Here is a 26,477-nt window from a genome sequence, read left to right on the forward strand (position 1 = left end):
AGAACTCGGCAACAAAGAAGCGATAGAAAGCGACCTGACTGAGGACACCACTAACTGACATGGTTCATCACTGCTCAGGATAGGAAGGCTCTACAGCGGCTGATTAAAACCACCAATACGTCACTGGTACCATCTACAGAGCATCAGTGAAGTGAGATATCTGCACAGAGCCCAAAGGTTAATAAAAGACCCACCCACACCCACCCACCCAGCCACAGTCTGTTCACCCTGCTGCCATCTGACATCAGATACAGAAGTACCTGCTGCCGTACCACAAGACTGAGAGCAACTTCTGCCTTCAGACTCCTAGAGCCATCTTCAAAATCTGGGACTACAACTTACTTTGTGTTGTTCAGCCCTGCATTGTAAAATGAGAATTAACTGGACCTTCAAATTTGTGTTAGCATAATTGAATGTTCAATATGTTAGGTCTCCTAAAACTGAGATTACTGGAAACTCTAGCTGGGTGCACCAAATAAGCTACTCATTGCGTAGTTATTTGATAGTAATGAATTGAACCAACTGACTGTTAAGTGTTGCTATTGCATGGTTAGCATAACTGATCGAGCAGATTCAGCTTGCTGATATAGTACCCACTTAGCTAGGAGCGAAAGAAGTAACAGGGGACATGGGCAACATATGTAACCTAACACTAAACTGGTGTTAAATGCAAAACACTAAAGCAACTAAAGTATATATATGTATATAAAATTACAAAATCTTATGCAATAACATCTAAATAAGTCATTTAGAAAGTATTGGAATTTTATCTAAAGCTAATATATAGCTATATATTACTTAAAAAACTTTGGTTTGAAGTAAAACATTAGTTAGTCAACTTGCCAGTGGTTAAGTAATTTTAAGAAATTTAGATGCAAACTTTCATCCAATGGGCAAACACGGGAGAAGTTTGGTCAGTGTGGACAGTGCAGGAGCTTAAATCAATGAATTTGTGGGGGGAAAAAAAAGCAGGAGAGAGAGAGAGGAGCACATGGCTTGCAGCATGACTGCCACTCAATGCTAATCAGCTTTGGAGGACACTGACAGTTCTCTCAACGTCTGAATGCTGATAGATGCAAAACTCAATGTCCACTTCTTACTCGGGCCTCTGCCTGTTAGGAACTACGAATGGATGCTGGAGGAAGAGCGGGGGTTGAGGTAACACGGCAACGGAGGTAGAGAGAGACTGCATTCCCGATTATTGCGGAGATAAAACTCAACCAGTGTCGCCGTGATGTCCCCTAAACAGCAGCAGCACACACACAGACACACACAGTGCATCTATCCTCTTAGAACTTTACAGCCACGGCTACGAGTCTGCAGGGAGGACCAGACTCTCATTTGCTGTTGCTCTCGCCATCTTCACCCACACAGAGACACCCCCACTGAAACACACTCTGGAACAAACACAATCACATACAGACAGAAAAAAAAAAAATGAACAAGTCTGCCTCCTATCACCTCCTGTTTTTCTCTATATATGAGACTGCAGGTGGCAAAATGCGCTTTGTGGCAGCTGCAGTGAAAGCCTTCACGACTGGTCTTCAATATCGGAGAACAGCTGAGTGCAACGACTGAGGATTGTGTTACAACAGTAACAGCCTGTTAGCAGCGGTGTCAACTAACAAAAACAACAAACAAAAAAAATGTGCTTTTCAAGCTGAGGCTACTGTTTAGGGCAATGAGGTCATGTAATCTGTATTCCAAAGTGCAATTTTCTCATCAAAAAAAAAAGTGTTTAATAGCTTTATATTATAGAAATCACTGTTTTAGAGTGTCTGGTCAGAGGGCCATGTCACCCCTCCCTTGATTTATGCAGTAAAAGAAAAAAAGTTGTTCTAGTATCCCTGCCCTCTTTATCAAACCAGGACAAAGAACCTCACAAAGAGGCGGTCCTGTCTGCTCGGTGGGATTGGTGGAGAGTAGGATCCAGATCCAGGCCAAGTGATGGAAAAACCCTTGAAAGCTGTCTGGAATAAAAGAGCAGAGTCGTGCAAGTGTGGCGACGTAGAGAGGAGAGACGGGATTGCTTATCTTAAAACGCACACACAGACACACACAGTACATCTGTCCTCTTGGACCTTTATAGCCACGACTATGAGTCTGCAGGGGAGATCAGGATCTCATTTGCTGTTGCTCTCATCATCTACACCCACGCAGAGAGGGGATAGTTGGGATGGTGCCATGGAACAATTCTCTCAGTGTTGACTGCATGAGAAGACGTAGTCAGTTCTGGTGGGTGTAGTCAGTTTCGTTTGTCATTTCTTAACATTAGTCTGTTTAACAGGTAGACTGATCGGCTCTGGACAGTTATCGGGGCCAATATTCAGCATTTTCTGATCATCTGTATCACTCAATACATTTACATGTTGTTAGAAAAAGTCAGACGATTGTGTTAGTCCCACTTAACAAGACTTTTAAAGTAGATATAAACAGGTTAGTCTCGAAGTTGGACTAACACCCAGATTATGCTGTTCGAAGTTGATTTACACTTTCATGTATATGTCTTATTTAGACCTGAACTGGCCTAGGTGTTCTGCACAAGCACCGCCGTCCCTGCAAAGGGCAATGACCCAGATGTCGTCCATGGCATAAATCCATGGCAGGAAGCCGGGAAATACAAAAGAAGACGACGACGAAAGTATTGATAAGTGGATGCTTGGGCTGACTTTTTTATCCACACACATGCGCCTTATTACATTTTACAGTTCACAAACATCAAACGCGAGTACAATGCTTACACTGTACAGCCCTGTTAGGTTTAGACAACTACTTTATTAGGGTTAGGCTTGAAAAATACTTCGAGTTAGGCAGTGATGCCAGTAACGGGTTACTTAGTAACGCCTGTCTGACCACTTTTTTCAGTAACGAGTAATGTAACGCGTTGATATTTCCAAACCAGTAATCACATTAACGTTACTTATTCAAGTGACTGTGCGTTACTATTATTTTTGTCATTTTCCTTAGTAAGAATATATATTTGTTCTTTCTTCTTGTCTAAGGGAGTGATGTCACGTATGTGACAAGTCACGTTTTTCAGCACGAGGACGACTCACGTGTAACAGTCCAACTTTGAGACTAACCTGTTTACATGGGCTTTCCATGGACTCCTCTCTCGTGTAACATCAGTTTCAAGCTTCAAAAACAACTTCAAATCTGAAGAAACATTTGGAGTCGCCGCACAGTTAAGCTTACAGAGCATGTCCCAGTGGACTTCGGTGCAAAAGAAGTAAGTGGAGGAAAGCTGAGTAAGTTGGTCGGGCTGTATGTTGTAGAAGAAAAGGCTGCACTTAAACGGCTGACTCGCCCTCGATTGGTGCCATAATAAACAAGATCCCTATGCCATCAATGCCGTGCTTGGCGTTACTGTTAAAAATGCACTTACAATAAAGTGATTATTGGCAAAACCGATTGTCATTTTTATGTTGCCGCGGCAGGCGTGTTGTCGGCAGCTGCTGAACGTAACTAATAAAGTTACTTGTAATCTAACGTAGTTATTTTTAAAAACAAGTAATCAGTAAAGTAACTAAGTTACTTTTTCACAGTGTAAGCAGTAATCACATTACTTTTTCAAGGTAACTGTGGCAACACTGGAGTTATGGGTAGTCAACTCGAATGTTTTATAGCCCTTGCAATAATAACTAAGAAGGCAGGGGTTTACTGAAGGGTCAATTGTCTTTCCCAATGTAGCCTGGTGCTATGGATCGGTCCCCCATTATCTCCTACATTGCTGCAATTAAGTGGTGACTGTCCATTCAAAGATCCTTATAATTACTCCCACCCCTGCTCCCTGCACCTGCATTATTAACAGTCTAACATGTATTCAGGGTGCTCTATCTAAATGAGAAGCGTGTAATCTTGGTGTAATTTTTTTGACTCCGAGCTGTAATGCGATGCTGAGGTCACTAAAGCACTGCGGTCTCTGTTTGAGACGTATCACCAAAAATCAGGCCACGATTCCATTTGCAGATGCATAGAAGGTCACGGCTGCTTTTATCTCCTCGAGTCCTGACTATTGTTACACAGTTTTTTTTCAGCCTCAGCAGGCACTTCCACTCAAGACAACAGTATTTCTAAATTCATGACTAGGGCCGCTGCTGCTCTTTCAATATGATTCTGGCTATTCCCTGGCCGTGAATACTGGCCTAACTAATGTAAACCTAATCCTTGCCAACAACACTGATGAACTTTTGCAATAACACAGCAGGTACAAAACTTGAAAACATCTGTACAACCTCCGCAGGCTTTTACTGGATCACCTGTTCCCCTTCCCTCTAATGGACAACAACCTGTGCTGTCTGCCAGCCACTACAGCAATGTGTCAGGAAGCAGGGATGGCTAAAAAGAGAAAGAAAGATGAGAAGCTGTAGCTCAGAATGAAAGGAGGAAGAGGCAAGAGGCATCGTATCTGAAGCCTCTCCCAGATGCAGGTACAACCCTGAATGGATTGTAAGAGGGCAGTTTGTCACCGTCTGTCCTGCAGACTATTTTCTGCCGAGAGGAGAGGCGGGGGAAGAAAAAAAAGCCTATAGTCTCACAGCCTGACCACGTTGCTCCGATAATGGAGGCCGAGGCTGCATTTGCCCTCCCCTTCTCCCCTGGCCCACACCAAAAAGCCACCGAGTCATTAAACTAAATTACTGCTGTAAAACTTCTGTGGCACGCAGGCCCCTAAAATACATCCATCACGTGGCGAGAGAGTGTGTCAGGCGCTCCCGCCCACCCTGGATTCTTCCAATCAGGAGGCCTGTTAACCATGCCGGCTTGTCACACAGGTAGGAGATGACAGAGGAGCCAATATCACAATGAGGAGGTCTCGGCACAGAAGGGTGATCCAAACTCAATAAAAACAGATGATGGGAGTGAAAGTAAGGGCGAGCACAGGGGAGCCCAAAAGCAATCTTCACATCCAAATCAATATTTAGGTGATAACACTCTTGAGAAAGCCAAGTCTCTTTAGTTTCTCAAAAACAAAGGAAACTTATTAAATCAATTAATGAATTTCAGCAACGCTTCCTTTACTGATTGGCCTGGCAAATTTTTTTTGAAACATACATTTTTTTTTTAAAGTTGGAGGTGAGTTGAACTGTTTTACATACAGAAGTAACAACTGCTGAAAGACAGTGTCATTGCCCAGACTGCAGAATGAGTTTCACATGGTGCTCTTGGGAAAAAGCATCCGACAGCAATTAACGAAAACTAACAAGTTCAGGGACTCATTCCTTTTTTTGGCTTCAAATCCAGAAGGCTGTGAAAATGTCACAACATTAAAAAGACTGACAAATTTGCTTGTTACAATGCCATGCTGCGTCTGGAAACCTTGGGTCCTGGCTGTCACGTGTAAGTGACTCTTTGTTCACTTTTGGCTTCGCACTGGGCACCAACAGTGGTTTCCTGGGTGAAAGTCATGTGTTTGACCTATCTATCCACTCTGACCCCCTCCGTATGTGGACTTCGTCACCAATTATGCCTTGTCAACTGACTTCCTCCTTTGCTCCCATCATAATAACTACACCTATTGAATAAACAGAAATACACATCATAATAATCTGCCAGCACAGACATCCTATATTGTCATTTTATTGACATTCAAGTCCATTTTCTGATATTTTTGGCATGTTTCAGGGTAATTTCTTGTTTTTCACTGTGTTTTATGATGCTTTGTATGCCTGCTGCTGCTTTCGATTGTCCATGTTTTCTTAACCAGTCCAGTATATATTGGACAGTTTAATTGAAATCAAATTCAGTCCAAAACAGGCCGAGGTTTGCATCATTGACCATCTTTATCTTTCTAAGTGATCTGCGTTTTAGTTGCCTTACCCTAAAACTCTTACCCATACCATGACTTTGTTCGGATATTGTATAAAGCACAAAGGTAAAGAACGTCATGAAGCATAATCTTTTGCAGAATTGTCCTGTAGCCTATGTTTTCTTGTCCCGCAATAGGGTTGGTTTCACATATTGTTTCCATGCAATTCACTTGTTTAAGCCTGATTCATGATAATTATGTAGGCTCTGTATCATTAAATAACAGTCACTTTACTGCATACAGAAATATGCAAACCATATTGAAATAAAATTCCACCAAAGATAAAAAACAAACAAACAAACAAACAAAAAAACTGCTCAGCTTTTAATATCTGCGGGTTTTGCTGCATCGCAGATTGCTGTCTTGTATTTTATGATATGGGACACACTCACCCACATCCACTCACAGCCCCTCCCCTCCCAGAAACTGTTCAGCAGCAGCAACACCATCCTGGATTTTGAGTAGGAGTCTGGTTCAGTTTGAAACAGATTCTCTGGAATAGCCCCCAGGTGTGAAACAGCAAATTTGGTCATTTGCATTTTCAAGTCCTCTCCTTTTGGAAGAATTATTGCTACGGCTTTCCTGCAGCAAAAGATGGCATTCACATCTATGGGTTATTTTGTTTATGCCTCTCCAGCGGCAGGTTTTGTTGTACAAACCAATTAAAATGCACAAGAAGTAACCACGGTGTAATTTGTCAAAGAAGCTTCTCTATGTGTTGAGTACTTCCAGCGTTGAGACTAGGCTGTGTGGTTATCTTTGTTGTTAGGTGAGTGAGCTACCTACAGTCGTTTGTATGCATGACTCCATTTCTTTATAAACTTTTGCCTCTGCTTGTGTCTGCCTACAAATACATGACTCACAAATTGTCTCTGTCAGTCTGCCACATTAGCATGGCACCTAAAACATTAGCACTCCCAGCTGTATGGCAGGTAAATAATCCTAAATGTTTAACAAGATATGTGTTTTAGTTTGTTACACCTCACATCAATAAAATGATGCAAATAAGAACCTTTTGTGTCACTGTTGGGTATGGCATCCCCTATACCAACGCTTATACTTTTAAAATAAAGGTATTACAACTACTAGGTTAGGGTAAGGCACTAAAACTATATTGTGAGGTTCAGGAAAAGATAACTACATCCTTAAAATCATCACTGCAATTTGGTTAGGTTTAGGAAAACATCACACTTTCACTTAGGACAACTTCTTTCTGAAAAGGAATCACTACTGACTGGCTCTCACAGGACTCAAACCCTGATCTACTCAGTAAAAGTCATAAGGATTAACTACTAACCATCCCCAACCTTGTCCCATCGCAGAGTTTTCGCCTCTTTTTACTTTGCATATGACACTTAGACGCTGCCCTCAAGTATACTGGTGGGTCTGTTACACACTTTGTCACGAGACTAGGCTAAGTATTTGTGCTTTGGCTGTATAGCATTTTGCTGGAATTGTATTTAGCTGTTGGGATTTTCACTGAATTCTGAAAACAGAAAAAGAAAACAAGAAGCCAAAAAAGACTTTGGGACGCTTTAATTAAAGAATAATTAATTTGATGTGTTCTCCCCCTTAAAGTGTTCCTCCTGAGGACGACAACAGACGCCAAAGCACAAAGAGTGCAGGGTTACATCCAGCCCTCTAACCAATCAAATGCCTTTTGATTTCAAAATCTTTCCCAAGTGACTATGTTTTCACAGAACTGTCAAGTAAAACCCACATCTACCAACACGAGGCTGAAATAACACAGGAGAAAAACATTGCTGTCACTCTCTCATCTTTGATGTAAAATGACTTCACAAGCAACCAGTGACATGCCGTGCACAAAAATACCAAAACAGGCCAATATACAGTCGCAGGAAGTGTGATGTTCAGCGAACAAAGGCTGGACCTTTTTTTTTCCTGTTGATCCATTAAAAATGCATGATCTCACAACTCTTTGATGCTATATTTAGCATTGTTAAGAGGGGTCCTTTCAAGACCCCACTTCCTGAATACTGAATGTTCCATTAAAAATGGATAAGCCCCCAACTCACCTGCTCATTGACTCAAACAAGTGAAAGTAGCCCTCATCCAGGTCAATATCCGTACAATCGCACATATGGCAAATCTAATGAGAAGGTGGAATGTAGGGGGTGGCATAATGTGGCTTGTTCAAATTAATTACTGGGGCTTGTTTTTCCATCCTGTGCACAATATAATATATCGATATAGCATTCATAGAAATGGTTAAGAAGCATTAACCCAAAACGATGCATAATAATCTAATGTTACTCTCCCTCAGTGAGTGAAAAGGCTTTAATCTAAGGTTGCACATGTATTCCAATCATGACTGCCAGTCAGTTTGCCAGGCTCAGTCGCGTACTCCCAAACTGGGCTACTGTTTTATTTGTTTGGGCATGGAAAAATTGCATGAGTAGCATCAGATCATTTTACCGTTTGTGCAGTTTTTCAAAATTAAAGGTTAAGTTACTTTATTGTGCCTTCTCTCTTCCATTTACTGTGATTGAGATGAAGCGTGAACACTTCATTGACTGAATTTATGGCGAACAAAACCAAATTACATTTCAGTTAATTACAGCTTCATTGAATCTCTTCCTTTCAAATCTTTATCTAGTCGGAGCTTTCTGATAAAGGCCTTGCAAAGCTGTTGCGTCTCCTAGACGGAAATAAAGACCAGGCAAGTTTATGGCTCTGACTGGGCTATTGGTAGATGATGAACCAAAATACATTTTCTGTTACTTTATACTTCCACTTCTTACTGATGGGTTTTTAGATTAAATGCTGCATCAGAGCCAGATGAGGGCATGTTTAAATTAACTTGTCATGTCGACAATAGCATTACAAAAAACACTGATTCAAATAATTACAAAAATGCAAACTGGTGGATCTGATAATTGGCCAGCCTGATAATTGGTCGACCCAAAGCATACAATATGCATATGTGTAAATATATGTATGTCTAATTGACTTTTATCTGTGCCTTTGAGTTCATTTTTTGCAAGAAAATTACTTCTGATATTAGAGTAAATTTTATATCTATTAATAATAATAATAAATCAATAATATTTAATATGACTTTTCAGCTAAATTGCTTATCTAGGAAAATTCCATGAATCTTATTTACAGCTGATAAACACAATCCACTCAAAGTTTCATCCAAATAATGTAGAGTTCTGTTTCTTTTGAGATAACCAGCACAGATAGTGTCAGAAAAGAATACGGTGGCTATAAATCAAACATCCAAGAACTGCATTTTGCAGTTTTGCCAACTCTTAAGCCCAGCAGGCTAGACATTTAAGCTAGCAAAGTTGACATCTTTAAACGCATCATCATTAAAACGCAATGAACAATGCAAGGTGTAGACAAAGTTGTTGCTCTTGCAATTTGTTTATTATTGTATTCTTTACTAAAATTGACTGTTCAATTTTATATCCATACGCAATTAAAAATAACACAACACACACTAGTATTCATTGTGTACTATCATCACTTTTCACTTTCCACCAGTTGTTGGTCGTTTACACTCGACAAGTAACTTACCAATCATGCTGCTAATTAACCAAAAATTATGAGAACTGTGTTTCTTTCCAAGAATACCAACCATAAATACTGACACCAGTCAAAAGCTTTATTTTGCCACCTTATAAAACTTGATTTGTCACCAACAATTGTCATTTATGTTGGCAAAATGAAGGAGTGTAGACTAAACCTGTTACCACTTTCAGCTTGGTTATAATAATCAAGACAATCATGAATTGGTGCAATCAAATGTGTGTCTCTTGTGACTTGGAAACTGCTCCCTTACTAATTGACTTTAATTAACTGTTCAGCCATCTCAATACCAAAGTAAAACGATGCAATGATTGCCACCATCTCTTCTCTTCAGGCCAAAACATGCGAGTGCTGTTCTTGCATGATACAGACCCGAAGCCATCAGCTGGAGCAGTGGACTCCCCATTACTCCCCGTCACACACATCAATGAAGAATAATCCAACTGCTTGATTAATGGCACGTAATATGTTACACTTGGAGGATCTGTAATAAGAAACTCAGTGAGGATACCTTGAGGGTTGATTAGAATTCAGCCACATTTTACTGCATACTGGTAAATCAATAGATTACAGTTAAACCACGCCATGCTCTGAATATAAATACGTTAGCATTGGCAGCATTAGCCTAGAGATGCACTGACCTGTACGTATGCTTGAAAGGAAGGAGGTGTGTCAGAATATACGTGTTCGTGTGTGTGTGTGTGTGTGTGTGTGTGTGTGTGTGTGTGTAGGTAGGTAATCTATCAGTCAGGCTATCTCCTGACCAGGGAGCACTGACAGTAATGTGAAGATCAATACATTCTGACGTAAAGAGGAGGAGCCGCTGCAGTACAGGAGAACATTGCTCTGTATGACACATGTATAAATCTGCACACACAGACATGAACACACACACTTTCATTCTTACCGTCGACGCCCAAGCCCTGTTCAGACCTTGTATCAACCTGTGTCCCGAGTGATCCAATCGCTAGTGGACAGTTTCAAGTAGAGGTGTGAACATCTCCAAGACACATTGAGGACGCATTTGAGATCCGGTCACTCAGACCACGTTCGGAGATGGTCATACTGGGCCTCAGCGAAGGACTGCCTACTCAAGTGTAGTCACTATAGTACTCAGTGACACAAGAAGAAAAAAGCCACACATGGCAGAATGGATGTCACACGATCCGATTTTCATGTAGTTCACTGTAATTTGAGCTACATGTGAACATTTCCATAAGACAAGATCAGATGTTCCTGTATTGACACTCCCCCTTGGGAGAAATCCACAAGTAACACAGCTGAAACAGAGGGAAATAAGTGGCAAAGAATAAAAAAACAATTTGAAAAAAAAAAAATACAATAAAAACTATAAAAATAAGCATTTCATATACTGTCCTTATGTGCAATATATGTCCCATGAAAATAAGTGCAATGTGTTTTTATATGTTGGGGATTTCCAATAAAGAGAGGCTGGTGTACACAACACCTCTCCCAGCAGCTGATTGAACACATTGTGTCACCATTTAATAAGATAACATTTTATTGATAGCAAGCATGTCACACAGCAAACAGTAACTAATATAGGCTACTCATTTGATGCCCGTGGAAAAAGTCACCACAGCTCAATTTTGGAAAGTTTTGGGTCAAGTTGTCAAGACAGGAGGAATTTTATAAACTTTGTGAAACCTTGTCTACAACAAAATGTTAATTAATTTGTTCTCCCTGTTAATTCAGCAAATGCTAAACAAGATATGTCTTTCTTTGTGTAAAAAATATTGTGACGTTATTAACAGCATAAACAGTGTGGAAGTGAGATCCGATCACCACGTGGTCATTTGATATGCATGTAGAGATGCAAAATTCCACATGTGAACTGATGTACTGAGAGCTGTTCTTTTGTAATCAGATCACTCAGGACAGATGTTAATATTCCCTCTGACTCACCCCCCAAAATTGACCAACCCAGGTCTTCTGAATAATGGTATGTGAATGGAGGTAGATGTACAAGCATGTAAGAAGACACACACACACACACAACACCACAGCCGGATCAACTGAGTCAAGGTTGGTGGCAGCAGGGAATACAAATGACTCTCCTGTGATGCAAACGGGCTAACAGATCAGTCTGCAAAGAGGATAATCTGATGTGTCTCCGCTCAGTTGTGTAGCTGCCGTCTGAGCAGCAGACACCGCACAGTGTCTCATGACATCCGCTGGGAATTCATGTTTGGTTTTGAAGCTCTGTTAAGATGCAGAAGTTAGGAATAGAATGCTATCAAAAGAAAACTCTTGAAACTTGGGAGAATAGAGCCATACCTAAGTTCTGTTTCGACAGTGAACATTTTTTTTTTTTTTTTTTAAAGTTCTTACATAACAACGAAAAAAAAAAAAAAAAATGCCAGAAACTACAATAAGTAGCATTCTGATGACCTATTCATGGTCGGACAGTCATATTTTGATTTTGGGGAACTTGCAGGATTGTGTCAAAGATGTATAATGCTGCAATATTCACAAATTCTGCATTGCTCTTGAGTCCTTACAAATCCCACAGCTCCCTCAAGTACACGCTGCGTGACGGGTGGGGCTGCCAGCAGCGCATGCACGAGAGTGATTGACACTTCTCAGACACTCCCCTTGACTCTGATTGGTTGTATTTAGCCAGGAGCAGTGGATTCTTGCAAACCAAATTACAGCCACTGGGTGGAGCCACAGACTTTTACACAGCTGACCTGTATCTTATTCTACTGCCAGATCAATTTGAGCAAATATAAGAAAAAAAAATGGTACAGACTACAGCTTTAACTATGTGCCTTATATAATACCAAGCTTTAAAAAATTATTCTATGTTCTGTTTTATGGCTTTATGGCAGGTTTGGTAGGCTACTACTGTCTCTCTGTTGCTGTAGCCTATATGTGACATACCATACAGTAATAATAACGCATTAAAATTAAAGTTCTCATCTAGATGACTTCTCATCTAGATGACGCTTAACAAGGATAGTTGGACCAAGTTTATGCATGCCAGTTAAAAAATGTGTGTCTCCCTGAGGGCAAATGACAAACTACGCCTATGGTTTATTCTCTCTATTGTTCAGACAAGCTAATAAAAAGAAACATGCAAAGCGAAGGGAAAAACGAGGGGTTTTGCACCATTACAGCACGGGTGGGTAGTTCCTCTGTGGTCGCTATGTTTCACTTTTAATGAGAAACTGCTCCAAATGATACATGGAGTAGGACTCAACCACAAAGCAGTAAAGCACTTTAAATTCCCGTTCCACTCTCTAAGAGAAAATAACTGCACTACTGTGTTGACACACATATGTGTTACCATGGTTACTGAAGGGCCATGCATACAGATTGCTTTCTTTGACAGGTCTCACACCATGTCACAGAAATGAAGTGGTGCGAATGGCGTCTTGAGGTAAACAAAACATTAAACCTCGTCTCTCCTGGAAACATGAGGTGTCCTCCTTACTTGGCCTATGGATGCGATTCCTGCATGCTCTGATGAAACTGCCACAAGCAGAAGCAACATGGACGCTCCTCCTTCTATAAATAACACGCATTTCACATTCATCAAGTGGAGAAGGCAAGCTACCGAATACCAAACACTGAGTTTTATAACTGTGAGCTGAGAAGGGCCGAAACTAGTGGAAAAGCTACATAAAATCAGCCCGAGAGCAAGAGCATGGGAACGGGACCAGGAATAAATCTAGCTCCCAGAATAAAAAAAAAAGATTCTTAAAAAATCCTGCTGTCCTCGACCACATTACATTCTGGTGGAAACATTTGTTCGAGTGTACTGTATGACTCCAAATGGCCTGCTCTTCCAGAAATGCAATTTTTCCATCTGGGACCGTATCACCATAGAGCTATATTAATTGATGTATAGACATGGTTTATGATTCCTCCCTGCCGTCCTTAATAACGACCCTGAAGCTGTCATACCTCCATCATCCCACAGCCACTCAAGGCAATAACATCCATAGATCGATCATAAGTCATCCAGCCCTGTTTATTGAAACAGGCGGGAATTCCCAGAAGGCTTTTCACCGTCGGCTGAGATGGCCACTGCGCGTGGCTGGCTGTGAATGTTGAGTGTCACTATTTATCTTTTCATGGCAGGATAGAAAAAAAATGAATAAATAAATATATGTATATATATATATATATATATATATATATATATATATATATATATATATATATATATATATATATATATATTCATTCTATAAAAACATTGAGGTTCAGGAAGAGAAAAAATAAAAACAGCTTGTAAATCATCAATCAACACTGGCTCTGATAGATGTGGGAGAACACAGAGGGAGGAAACATCTTTAATGACCCAAACATATCTATATATGGTTAGAATAGCACCACAACTTAACAGCTCCACTGTTTATGGGAGCAACCCGGCACATTAGTCCTATGAGAGCCATCATTCGGTACATATATAGACTCTTTTCACACCAGACATTTTGACTCATCAAAGCAGGAAAAGCGCAGACGTAAACAGATAAAATTAACGATGGCTCCATTCATGTCAAAGCCGTGGAACTGGCTCACCTGAATGGAAAAGATCCATTATTCATGTCATTGATTCCACCTGCTTTGACAAGTGGGGTGTCTGCTGTGAGAAGCGTCTAACTACTCCACTTTCCAGGTGGGCAGACATGTTTGTATAGAAAAGACATAAAAGAAAAGGAGCCACTTTTTTTTTTTTTTTTTTTTCAAGAGTATTCAATTGACTGGGGCGAATAAAGGAATAATTCAACAGTCGAGTCTCCACAAAGAGCTCGAAATGACTCGTTTTACTGTCAGAATTCGATCCAATAAAATTTCAATAGCCATCCGCATTTTATCCCCAGCCAAGTTAACTTGGTGTTAAACTGGATGTTATCCGACTTGGTGGAAGCGCGCATGCTCTATGGCACCCCGGCTGGAAAGCCAACCCCAAACATTAAAGTCTGATTCTGTGGGAAACACTGCAACATGTTTTCGTTTTATGTAATGTTTTGTATCATAAGTCATTGTATCAACCATTTATTGGGTTGATACAGTGACTTCCTGTATGCCTGATAATATCATAGTGACGAAGAAGCTTTATCACAACCAAAATTTCAAACTTTTACCATTTAAACTGGTTATGGAACTGTAGTATACGCAATGTTAATGGATTCTAGGGCTGAAACGACTCCTCTAGTAATTTGTGTAACTAGATTACAAACAAAAAAGCCTTGAGGCAAATCCTTTGTTGGAGTCAGTGAACAGCAGGGCAGACGGGGCAGTGGTGGAGGCAGTGAAGTGAACCGGGTGATGATTACTGAAGTTTGCTCGAGTCGACAGCAACAACGCTTAAGTGCAATACAACCTTGACAGTACTCGATCAATACACCTGTTAAAGCTCACCAGTGTAAACATGTAGAAAGTGATATTTTAACCTTCGCTATCTGCAGCCTCTCATCCACCACAAGCACAGAATGGCAGCTTGGCTATTAGTGAATGTTACAAACAAAGCAGCTTCAGGAAAAAAAAAAAAAAGCTGTCTGTATGTTGTAGCTGTTTAGCTCAGTTTTATTTTGTAACAGTATCTTAAAATGTATCTAGACTCTTGTGAACTTTGCCTCCGACTGACACAAACTGGCCCTCCTTCCTCTACCAACAGTACCTGCAGGACTGATCCTGACTGGTGTGTTCTTCATTGTTTCTAAACTTCATTCACAGTTTCTGTTTCCATGGAGATATTGATGAGTTTACAGTGATTTTGCTGTTGTAAATATTACTGTTGCTGCTCTAGAAACAATATAGATGCATGTGCAAGATGCACCATTTGATTTGTCACACTACAGAAAGACATTATTTACATGATTCTGACTTTGTGTTTATGGTTTCCTGTTTTATTTTGAAGTTTTGCCCTCTTGTGACACGTGTTGCTTTTCATTTCCTCCTATAGTGTGATTTTTCCCTCCTGTTTTCTTGCAGTCCTCACCAATGTGCGTTCTCTCCATGCTTGCTCTGCATCTCCCTCTTTAGCTTTTCCCTCCAGAGTCTTCAGCTTTTTGCATTTGTGCTCGTGCTTTTGTCAGTTCGTCCTGTCTTACCATCCTGTATTTCTCACCTTTTCACTGTCTTCTATTGTCTGCCCGTGGTATGTTTTCTGTTTTTTGTTCCTGTATGTTTCTGCTCATCTTTTGTGATTAAGGTTTAGCACTTCTTGGTTTTGTTGGTTTCTTTGTTTTTTTGGATTAGGTCAGCTTTAGTTCATAAAGCTCACCTTTTGTTTCTTAATCCTGCCTGTCTCTCGTATGTTTCTGTGTATAGTGTAACAATTATTGTAATTTAAGATATAAAAAAAGTTAATTTAAGAGACATTTCAATTTGGTTTTGTATGTTAATATTGTTCTTAAATAAATTAAAGCAATTTAATAAAAAATGCCAGAGAGTGCATGTTTTTCTTATCCAATAACTCGATTAATCGCTGGAGCAATCAGTAGAATACTTGATTACCAAAAAAAATGATAGCTGCAGCTAGTCCCAGTATATTTTGAGCTAATTTAGCAGATTCATGTTCAGTCATGAGACTTCATTGACCTTAAGCAAAAACAGAATATTATAATTCAAAAAACACTTGCAGACTGAATTGTAAAAATGTTATGCAAAAAAAACAAAAGAATCGATAAAATGCACATATTTTAAGGCGTTATATTATAAGGGTTTGGTAGTGCTGACATTTAAACTGATACCAGTAACTGGAATTTGATGCTGGTACACAACAGTACCTACTTTAATCTCTCTGTAATGACAAAAAAGCAATTTTCATTTCTAACTAGTCAAATCATTCACTTCTAGGGACACCATATCATGAGTCATATTTCCAGTAACAAAACACGTCAGTCAGTCCTTCTAAGATGTGTTGATTGTAAGATTGAATTAATAATGTGAAGTCAGCAGCTCATTTCTTTTCCAGAACATGTAAACAAATATTGTATAGCAATATATTGTATTGCAGTTTGTATATTGTTTTTTTTTTTTTTTTTTTAATATATCAAAACATGTACTATTACATAAAACCAAACAGCTAAGGAATTTCAGATGCAGTCAGTGGCTGAGTTTAGAGATGTCTCACTCTGTCTTTCTCTAACGTTACTATAAAGATGTGCACACCAAAATTTGGCACCATATGATTTAAAGTTAGTTTGTACTTGGTAGTACCAATGAAATTTGTCGATTACCCTTAACAGTACCAAGTTCTAGTACCCAACTCATTGCATTAAGACCATTAGAGAACTAATGATGATGATGAGGCCCACTGACCTTCATTACATTACAAACAAGCATGGAACACCTGCTATGAACTTTCTAAGGGAGTGCATGGCAAAACATGCAGATTTCTATGTTCATGTCACTTTTCAGATAATAGAACTTGGTGAAATAGGTAAGTTAGTGAACAGCGTGGTCAGAATATTTACCACAGCTATGTTCTTATCCCCGAGGTTGAGAATGAATCCCCACACTCTAACTAACTGCTATGTTTTGGTGGCAATATCCCTCCATACATTCAAAAATGCTGGGACCACAAATGGCATTTTTAGTGCGAAAGTAAAAAGATTTGTGTCTACAAATGTTGGAAGGCATTTGTTGTTTGACTTTACACCTACAATAAAACAAATACATCTGCACAATAGCTCATGTGAGTCAGCCATTTGAAACAATTTATGCTCGAAATGTCAGTCGAGTTTGGCTGAGATGAAAAAGATTGGATTATGGCTCAGCGGCATGGAGCAGCACCATGTCCCAGTGGGATGTACAGCGGCTGCATGTTGTGGTCAGTAAGTTAAAAAAAAAAAAAAAAAAAGCATTTGGGCGGATCAATACACTGAGCTGATTTAGGCCTGACACTCAGCATGTATGTTTCATGAGTCCTGCGACGCTTTCCTTCCTCTCCTCCTCTCCCGGCAAGTTTTTACACTTCCAACAGCCGTCACATATCCAGAGAGAGAAGGAAGTGACAAGCTCGGCTCAGCAGTAATTGGCCGGCTCAAAGATGACACGGCAGAAAGACGCAGGGGGAGACGGACAGGAGGAGAAGCTGCTCCATATTAAACAAAAGGTCCACCCGCACATGGCGGTGCCGGCCCCGTGCAGAACGTCTTCCTCTGCGCGATTCAAAGGCCAGAGATGACACCAGCTTGACTGTTCAGACGGCATTATGGATCAGCTTCACTACGACGTGGAAGGAGGCTTTGATGAAACAGATAAAGGGAAACCATGACACAGCTCTACTTTAACAAGCCACATCCAACTTCAGAGGAGAAACTTCTCCCTCACTTGGACGCGATCAAACTTTGTCCCAGTGTTGCAAAAAGCATCTTTGAGTGTTCCATTACTGCCTGGCTTTAGGGTTGTGGTTGTACCGGGATGTCAAGTACCCGAAAGTCGTGCAGTTTCTTTGTTCCAGCGCTGACAAAAGCCCACCAATGGCATCATAGTGCAACGGCAACACCTTACAGAGATGAACAGCCCCTCACGACACACAGCACTTACCACTTGGGTCAGAGTTTAATTTCTGTCTCGTCAGACTCAAGAGATTTTTTGGCTTTAAGTGCTCACACATATACACCGGCTGCGTGGTTAGCTTTCACTCAGGAGTGGCTTTCAGCTGGCCACTTCACCAAACAGACCTGATAGGAGAGGTGCAGAGATGGATGGAGGTGTTGGCTGTTCCAAACCTCTCCAGCTGTAACCCTGCGTCCTGCGAGGAACCGTTGGTGCTAATGCATTTACATATTCTGTGTTAGAGAGCTGTGTAAGAGTTAATGTAGCTTCACAGCTTAGGTGTCACTGGCGTATGTAACCACACATGGTTAAAAATGTGTCAGCCAAGCCAATTTTCTGTACAGGTCCGTTCTAAAAGTGATTGGAAACTTTTTTGTAAATTCTACTCTGAGGAATATCAGAATATTGGTTCATTCATTGTAAATCATGATAGTCAAATAGCATGCAGTGGCTCATTCTCTGAAATATCTCCACAGTGACCTTTACTTTTCAAAGTATTCAGAACTTTAAAGGTTCAGTGTGTAGGATTTAGGGAATCAGCTGGAAGAAATGAAATATATCTTAGTATATATAATGATGTTTTAGTTTGTGTATAATCACCCAGAATAATAACATTTGTTTGTTATCTTAGATTGAGGCCTTTATATCTACAGTGGGAGCGCATTCTCTTCCAAAGAGTTTGCCATGTGGCACTACCATGCTTCTATAGTAGCTCAGAAAGGACAAACCAAGCACTGGCCTTTCAGAGGGCATTTCTTTGCTGCTGTTTGCAATTAGCCAATGTCTACCTGTCCATTCATATTACAACGAGAAAGGAGGCAGCTCCAGACTGTAGCTGTCATTTGCTTGTTAGCTCAGCTAGCCGTGCAACTAGTGGCAACTAGAAGCTGAATCGGCCCCAGCAAAGACACATAGAGACGGCTGGCTCAGGCAGAGACAGAGGGGTGAAGTGTTAGTGGAACAAGAGAGAGGTTGGACATTGTCAGCCCAGTGTTGGCCTGGTCCGCACGCACCTTCAGACACCTGAGCTATATACCAGACCGTCGGCTCTTGAGGTACAAAGTGGGTTTGATCGATATGTTAAAGTTTTCCAAACACCAATCAGCCCATCCAACAACAAACCAAGCAGTGATGGGTTGAGCCTCCTGCCAACTGACAATAAATTTGTCCAACTGCCCAACCCTAGTACAAAGAAAAGTCTGGCTGAGACAGACAGGCTGAGGGCAGTTGGTCTGCATGCTAACTTCATCTGACACCCCTGCAACAATAAAGACAGAACTGACATAAAATACAGTTCTTCATATTTTGCTGGTAATTTTAGTTAATTCTAAAATTTTTAACCTATTGCACCTTTAAAGGACATCCATAAAACAGCTTAACAACCAACTTGGAAAGCTACTTAGTTAAGATACTGGTGTGGTCTTTACCCAGTAGGTCCTACAACTGCTGACAACATTGCCCATGACTTGTAAGCTGCCAGCACACATTCTTTGGCATCTTTTCTTCATTTTCTTGCCAGCTGCTGTCAATCAAAAACAAACACTGACACTGCCATCAGAATTACTATTGTGAGTGCAAATAGGTGATTTAGAAAGAGAACCAGACTTTGGCACCTTCAGCGGTAGCACAAACAAAAGACCCAATGGCAATTAACAACGCACGATAACCCTGAGGAATACTACAAAGAAAAACTACCAGAACCTCCCGAATAATTGGAAAGATTCTATAAGGACGTCTAATTCTACACATAGGATCTTCAAATAGCACAATATACTCCCAAGAGTTACTGTAGCCTCCACAGAGAAGATGAAGGGAACAAGAACCAACTAAAAAGCCATGGGGCTGTGTTCAGATAAGATAATTAGGTCTGTGGTGTATATAACCAGGACCATGCAGAAGGAGGCCCAGAAGTGTCTGATTATCTCTGCTGCAGGAATGTTTGTTAGCATGTGGCTAACAGAAAACCAGATGCTTGGCACAAAAAATAGAAACTAATTTAAGATAAAACTGGGCCAAAAGACCGTTCACACCATATGATCATTTACTGTAGCATTGTACGACCATCTTGTTGAAATCCATCCATCCTTCCCTCCATCCATCCATCCATCCATCATGATATTTGGAGACACTATTGTGAGATTTAAAGTCCACCTCACAATGAACAAACTGTACTGCAAGGATGAACATTAATATTTGTACACTGGTGAGTGATCGGCCTTAACTAACAACACATAGCCCTCCTCACTGTGGAAAGTTTGCTATCAAGCAGACAAACAAGTGGTAATCCCCTAACAGGAGCGTCAGCTTGCCAGGCTAGTCATATCTTACATTGTTCATCATATTGCTAACTCCTACCTATGATCACGATTGAGAGATTAAGATATATGAGAGAGAGCCCCATGCATTACTGTGGTTTCCTATTCATGCTGGTGAACTCCCATCCCTTCTTCTTCTTCACCCACACACGGACAAAAGCTAGGGCTGCTACCTTTACTGGCAAACTTGAGACTTGAGCTAATAGACTGCGTTTCATAGGCATATTGTTACACTTGATGTCTAATGAAACTGTATCTTGTATCCGTTTTCTTTATCAATTCACAAAGATAGCATACAATCTGCCTTGTTGCACAGCCTCTTTTTTAATTCAGAGTGTCAGATTGAATTTAAGAACATTGCACACTGACTCTCCTGTTTTGTTCCAGCCTAATATAGCCACTCCAATCGAGTAATCCCACAGAGAAGAAATGTACTCATATATCCAATAATAGTAAAAACAACAGCAACTACTGCTACTAATATTTTAATATAGGACTGACTAATACAGCACTTTTAAAAACCCATCCATGTTTTCTTATAGTGTGCGTACACGCATTCACTACCAGTACTATAGAGAATAAGGAGAAATAACCACACATGGGGAAACTGATTGGTTCAATATGTATCTAATGATAAGTGACTCATTTACCACTCATTTCCACCTCTACCTAAATTGCCCACAGTCACTAACAGGCACTGCTGTATGAGTGTTCGCAGACTCGGTGACGCAATCTAATTGCTGTGCCATTTCTCCAAATCTCTGCCATCGTTGCTTGTAAAACTCTGAAAAATCAAACTGTAATTACGTATTAATGCATTCGCTTTTAACGTGATTTCCATTTAACCTCAATGTTGAATTCTTTAAGACCTGCAAACCTACAAGTTGCCTCTTTAAATAATTTTAAAAAAAAAACTTAACAAAGCTTTAAATAGCGATGACATCTCAACAGAGGACGCCACGCGGTCAATTACAGATGGTGGATCAGTATCCATTTCACCCCTCAATGTCTGGCCTGATGTGGCGTTGATATAGTGATAGGGGTGTGTCTCAGTCAGGACCTCCCAAGAGGAGGGTGGACATCTGCTGCCTCTGAGGTCCTGTCACATGAAATTACAGACTTAATCAAGTCCTCTCCATCTCCTTCGCCCTTCTCCACCTCCCTCTCTCTGTGTGACTTTCTCTCTTTCTTCCCCTCTCCTCCACCTCTTCCCTCCGTCTGTTCCCTCTTCCTCTGCACTCCCGTCTCCTATACATCACATACATTTTTACTCGCCGCTCTTTTCTCCTTGACTCTCCTTTTTAGCCTCTCTCCACCACCCCTACCCCCTCATCACACCCCCCCCTCCTCCCCCGCCTCTAGGTCATAAGGAGCGGATCCAGCCTCCTGTTCCCGAGTCTTACTTAAACTTCAGTTATGTCAGCCGGGCCTGCAGCAGCGCTCCACCAAAAGCCCCAGGGATCCGGTGACCTTAGAAGTGCGCGGGGGAAAAAAATGCAAGATACACTGTAGTGTAAATGGCCAAAGTACATCAGATATAAGAAGGAAAGGCAGCACTTGAATCGGACACTTTGTCGTTTGGTTTGTGGACTCAAACAAATAATTAGAAATAAGTCATTTTGCTCCTGAAGGGGATTTCAGACACCATACGATAAGTGTTTTCGCAGCGCTTTTTAATTTCCGCACAGCAAACGTAGCCACTGTACAGATATAAGCCGGAGTCTGTTTAATATCTAATGTCACTGGCACACTGACTGAAGTCTGTTTATTCAACTTGTCACGCAAATGTTGCTTCAAGCGTGGCCACTTCAAAGACTCCTAGGAAAAGTTTTTTTTTAGGCAAAACAGCATGCTGCCCCTGTGAGTCTGGGCTGCGTTCTCATCTGGCATCATGCAATAAAGCAATGACTGGAAAAAAGCAGTGCGGATATATTTCATCCTCCTAAAAAAACAAACAAACAAAAAAAAAAAAACGCACCGAGAGGCGCAGGAGAGGAGAGCACCCCGGGCGCGATGTGCTGTAGGAAATAAACGGCATTGGTGGCGACGCACTTTTTTCGTTTTGATCAGCTGTGTGCTCTCGTGATCAAAAACGTTTATCTGAAGCTCAATTCTGAGGCTGTTCTGTAAATGTTGGTTTTTTTTGATAAAAAAAAAAGTATGGATATGGCTGCAGATAATTTAGTTGGTTTAACAGATACAGATAATGACAATGTGTATTCTCATCCCTATTCCATACAATGATACTGGCTATATCCACTCAAGAAGGAAGAACCTGATCTTGGATCTGAGGTTAAGGTTACAGAAGAAGGCATCCGCCGGTCACTGCCAGAGTTTGGTATTGTGTGACAGAAATATTCTGATTTAAAATAAAAAGTTGAATTATGGTTACCAATGTATCTGTATCTAAATCCACAGTCTGTGAGGGAACACACACTCCTGGTAGCCAGCGCAGTGCACACTGACTTGGTGTAGAAGCTGCTTGCTTGTGTGTTTTGTTGACATCTGACCAGTCCTTTTGTTTTCCTTTGGCGATGCATCTTTCCCTCCATCTGTGCCTCCTACAGCAAATTCACCACTGTTTGCATCCACTCGTGTCTTTGTATTGACTTGGTTCTTGTGGTATACTGCGTGCGTTTTCCTCCCTCCCCATGTTTACAGTCTGTATCTGCACAGTCACTGTGTTATACAAGCAAAAACTAAAACCCTAGAAAAAGTTTTTTTTTTGCGATTTTGCAATGAGAAGTCACAGTAATGCAGCTTTGGGTTTCCACTGAATAATAGATGGAAACAAATACACTGAACATGAACTCAACTGGAAATAGACAAATAAAGACTCACCATCCAGGGGTTGGTACCCTATGAACCTCTCTCTCACTATGATATTCAGTCTGACTCAGGGCTGGATTTTTCCCAGAAAAAATGAAAGTTGAATTACGACGAAAAACTTGTCAGGCAATAGATAACCAAAACAGGAAGGGGCATCGTTTTCCCTGGTCACTATACTCAGGTAACACTGGAACGACGGAAACACCCCCAAAATAGATAGAGGGGGCAAAGATTCTCAAAGAGAGGTCAAACTAGAGTGAACAGGATGGAGAGCACTGATGTGTTGAAAAAATCTGTCCCCCTGCTGATATGTGCTACCCCTTACCACCAGAACATTTTAAAACTATCAGTCTTTCTACTGGATCAGTTAGTAACAAAACCTGGTCGTTTTACTCTGCCTTTTCAAAGCACTTCGATCGGGATTGCTGCTGCGAGCCGTGGCCATATTGCCAACGCCGGCTTAGCCATAGTGGCGCCAACAGTAACACCACAGGTAAATAGACAGAGAACAGTGTCACCACTAAAATGTGACATCAAACATGATATAAATATATTTGTATCAGACCCTATCATGAATTCTAGCAGCAATTTCCATACAGAATTCTGGGATTAAGATGTGTGTTAGCCTTTTGTGTTGCTCTTCATGATTGATATACCCCGTTATAGAGTTTATTATTAAATCCGCGTCGCCGAGGATAACATCACCTGAAGCTCAGTGAGATAATGAAAAACTCTGCACGACAAAAAAAAAAAAAAAAAAAAGCGTCCTTAATGCAAAAATCACAGAAAAAAAAAAAAAAAAAAGACAAGCATACTCTCCTGGCAAAAGAAAGTGCTGCACACATGGACACACAGAGTAGAATACAATGAAGGGCTGGCATCCCCTCGGAGAAAAAGCCCATCACAATTCTGCTAATCCCTTCCCCAATCAACCCAATGTCAGAGTCAACCCCTGATAAGCCCCTTAACTAACCACTGCACACACACACACACATCTGAAAAAAAAACAAAAAAAAAAACACAGTGAATCCCACTCACCCATGGCAAAGAATGGGATCCCCAGCAGCGTGGAGTTGAACTTCCCGTCTGATATAAAGAAGATCCCTGCGGCAGTCACGTTGGCGATGCAGATGGTCAGCACCCCCAGGAGGCCCAGGAACGGCTTCCCCCTCAGGCAGTCCCGCATGGAGCTGGAGATGGTGGCGGCCAGGAGCACCAGCACCAGGCTGACCAACACCTCCCCCTTGGCCAGCACGCCCGTCTGGTGGAAGTCACGCCACAGGCTGAAGGAGGTGAGCGACTGGATGTGGAGCTGGTCGGTCGCGTGGGGCGCCTCTGCCGTGGACAGCCGGCTGACCAGGGCGCAGAACTCGTTCTCCCAGCGCTCGGCGATGACATCCTGCACCACGGGTCCGTGGTTGCGGAGGTAGTAGGTGATCTGGACGGCGCGGGCAAACTTGACCTGCTGGTCGCGGCTGTTGGGTGAGAAGGACACGCCGCCCAGCTGGTGGCCGATGAAGGACACGCGGCCATCCTGCAGGGGATTTAGAGATATCTCACGTTAGCTCTGATGAAGGGTAACATTTTTTTTTAGAAATAATATACCATTCGATACGTTTCCAGTGCTCCTGGCCACACCCCAATAACTTGAATTCAGCAGACGGCAACACTTTTGTGTGACTGGAGCCTCCAGCTGTTCGACATAGCAGAACGTTCCAGCCCACAGAGAATGGCACAGCAACAGTTTTCTGCCCTATTTGCTCTCATTGTTGATTTACCGTTGACTTGAACTCACCTTACAGCTATGGACAGGCCACGCTGTGAAGGTTGATGTGCTGCTCCACTGTAATGAGCAAATTAATTTGATTTTACAGCACATGCACAATGTTACAGTGACACAAGTTTGGAGATAATGTAATTGTGCAAGTAGAATTGGGCAGCGCAGTGAAGAGTTCAGCGAGGCAGCTGGGACAATAAAGAATGTCTGTCAGTCTGTCGGGAAGAAACACAAAACTGCTGGGAACACCGTTCTCATATTTAAGTTGAAATGCTGCCAAGGCAGCACTGCAGATGTACATTATGCCTCAGGTTACAATATTTCATATTTTCAGCTAGTCTGTGAGCATCAGAAAAAAAGGAATACGGTGACCACCGGATGACACCGACTGAAACAATAAAAAATGCCTCTTGTAATTTAGCTGCTGCTGGTAACCCAAAGGTCTCTGAGTGGATGTTCCAAAGCCTGTAAGGATTACTGTGTGCAGCCAGCCATATGTTAGTAAGATCCATTCAGGAAAACAGGTGAAGAGCACGAATACCTATACAATTATTTTATAAAGTTGGTACAAAAAATTTGTGGTTTCTAAATTTTAAAAGCGAGTGAGCCATCTGGAAGCACATCAGTACACAAATGCAACAAACTGTGAGGTTAAAGTGAAACTTTGGGACAATTATTCTTGGATTTTTAGGCAGCTTACGTTAACACTCTTCCTGAACCAGGTCTGTATCAATAAAGCTCATGTGCCTTTATTGTTTTAGTCCCTGGTGGTGCTAGCGAACGTTTCCACAGTTAGCATGTTTCCCGCCATTTCACACCATCAAAGGTGTCAAGCCAGCTTTCCTGCAGCTCAGGCAGAACTCTTTATCACGTGCTGTCATCTCTGCTTAGCTGCTGACAGCGTAGCGTCCCTCACCTATCCACTCTCTGGTTTTGCTGACAATTTATTAGCAACAGTGCGCCGCTAACTGTGGGCCACAGCCAACAGATTACAAATTACTGTCACTGTTCTGTTAGATCTCTTACACAGTAGCAGGGAAAAAAACAAAACAAAAAAAACAGACATTCACTATAACTCTCTGACAATCACAGGTAGCCTATGCTATCTCACAAACATAGCTGGTTGAAATGGCTGAAAGGCGTCATGGCATCTTACTGGTAACCCTGGAAATCTTTAAAAAAAAAAACAAAAGCATGTAAAGAATTCTGTTAATTGCAATCTTCTTAAAAATGACAGAACACAGTAAAGGTATGTGTCTGATACAACAGTTTAGCCTCAACACTCCAGTGCTGATTTATTTGGTTTTTCTGTGTTAACTAGCCATTAACCAAGTCAGTGTGTTATTTTTGAGAAAATCATTTAAAAGCTGTGTTTATAAGGATAATAGTTAATCAAACGCCTATTTGCAAAAGAGTTTTTGTGTCTTTTGTTTACTAAGTAAAAATTGTTAACCAGGAAGTAATTAGGGTACTGTGGGGCACCGTATGTCATGTCTGATACAGAAATACTTAAGGAATCAGAATTAAAGCAACATTCTATTTTCCTTCAACATTACAGCTTTAAAATGATTTCAGTGGTAAATCCACGGCTGTTCTTGCACCATGCTTCTTAGGTGAGAGGGTGTGACATCTTGAAACAGGACTGTTGAGC

At 41.2% G+C, this 26,477-nt stretch overlaps 1 protein-coding gene across 1 annotated transcript in view; it reads right to left on the reverse strand.

Moving 5' to 3' along the window:
* Positions 1-26,477, reverse strand: part of ptchd4 (patched domain containing 4) — a 48,857-nt gene that overhangs the window by 10,509 nt on the left and 11,871 nt on the right. Inside the window, exon 2 of the mRNA XM_037087188.1 lies at positions 24,088-24,583. Within this exon, the coding sequence (XP_036943083.1) occupies positions 24,088-24,583 (496 nt within the window). The remainder of the gene's footprint in view (positions 1-24,087; positions 24,584-26,477) is intronic.

This window comes from Acanthopagrus latus, chromosome 22 (assembly GCF_904848185.1).
Source record: "Acanthopagrus latus isolate v.2019 chromosome 22, fAcaLat1.1, whole genome shotgun sequence".
NCBI classification, from domain to species: domain Eukaryota; kingdom Metazoa; phylum Chordata; class Actinopteri; order Spariformes; family Sparidae; genus Acanthopagrus; species Acanthopagrus latus.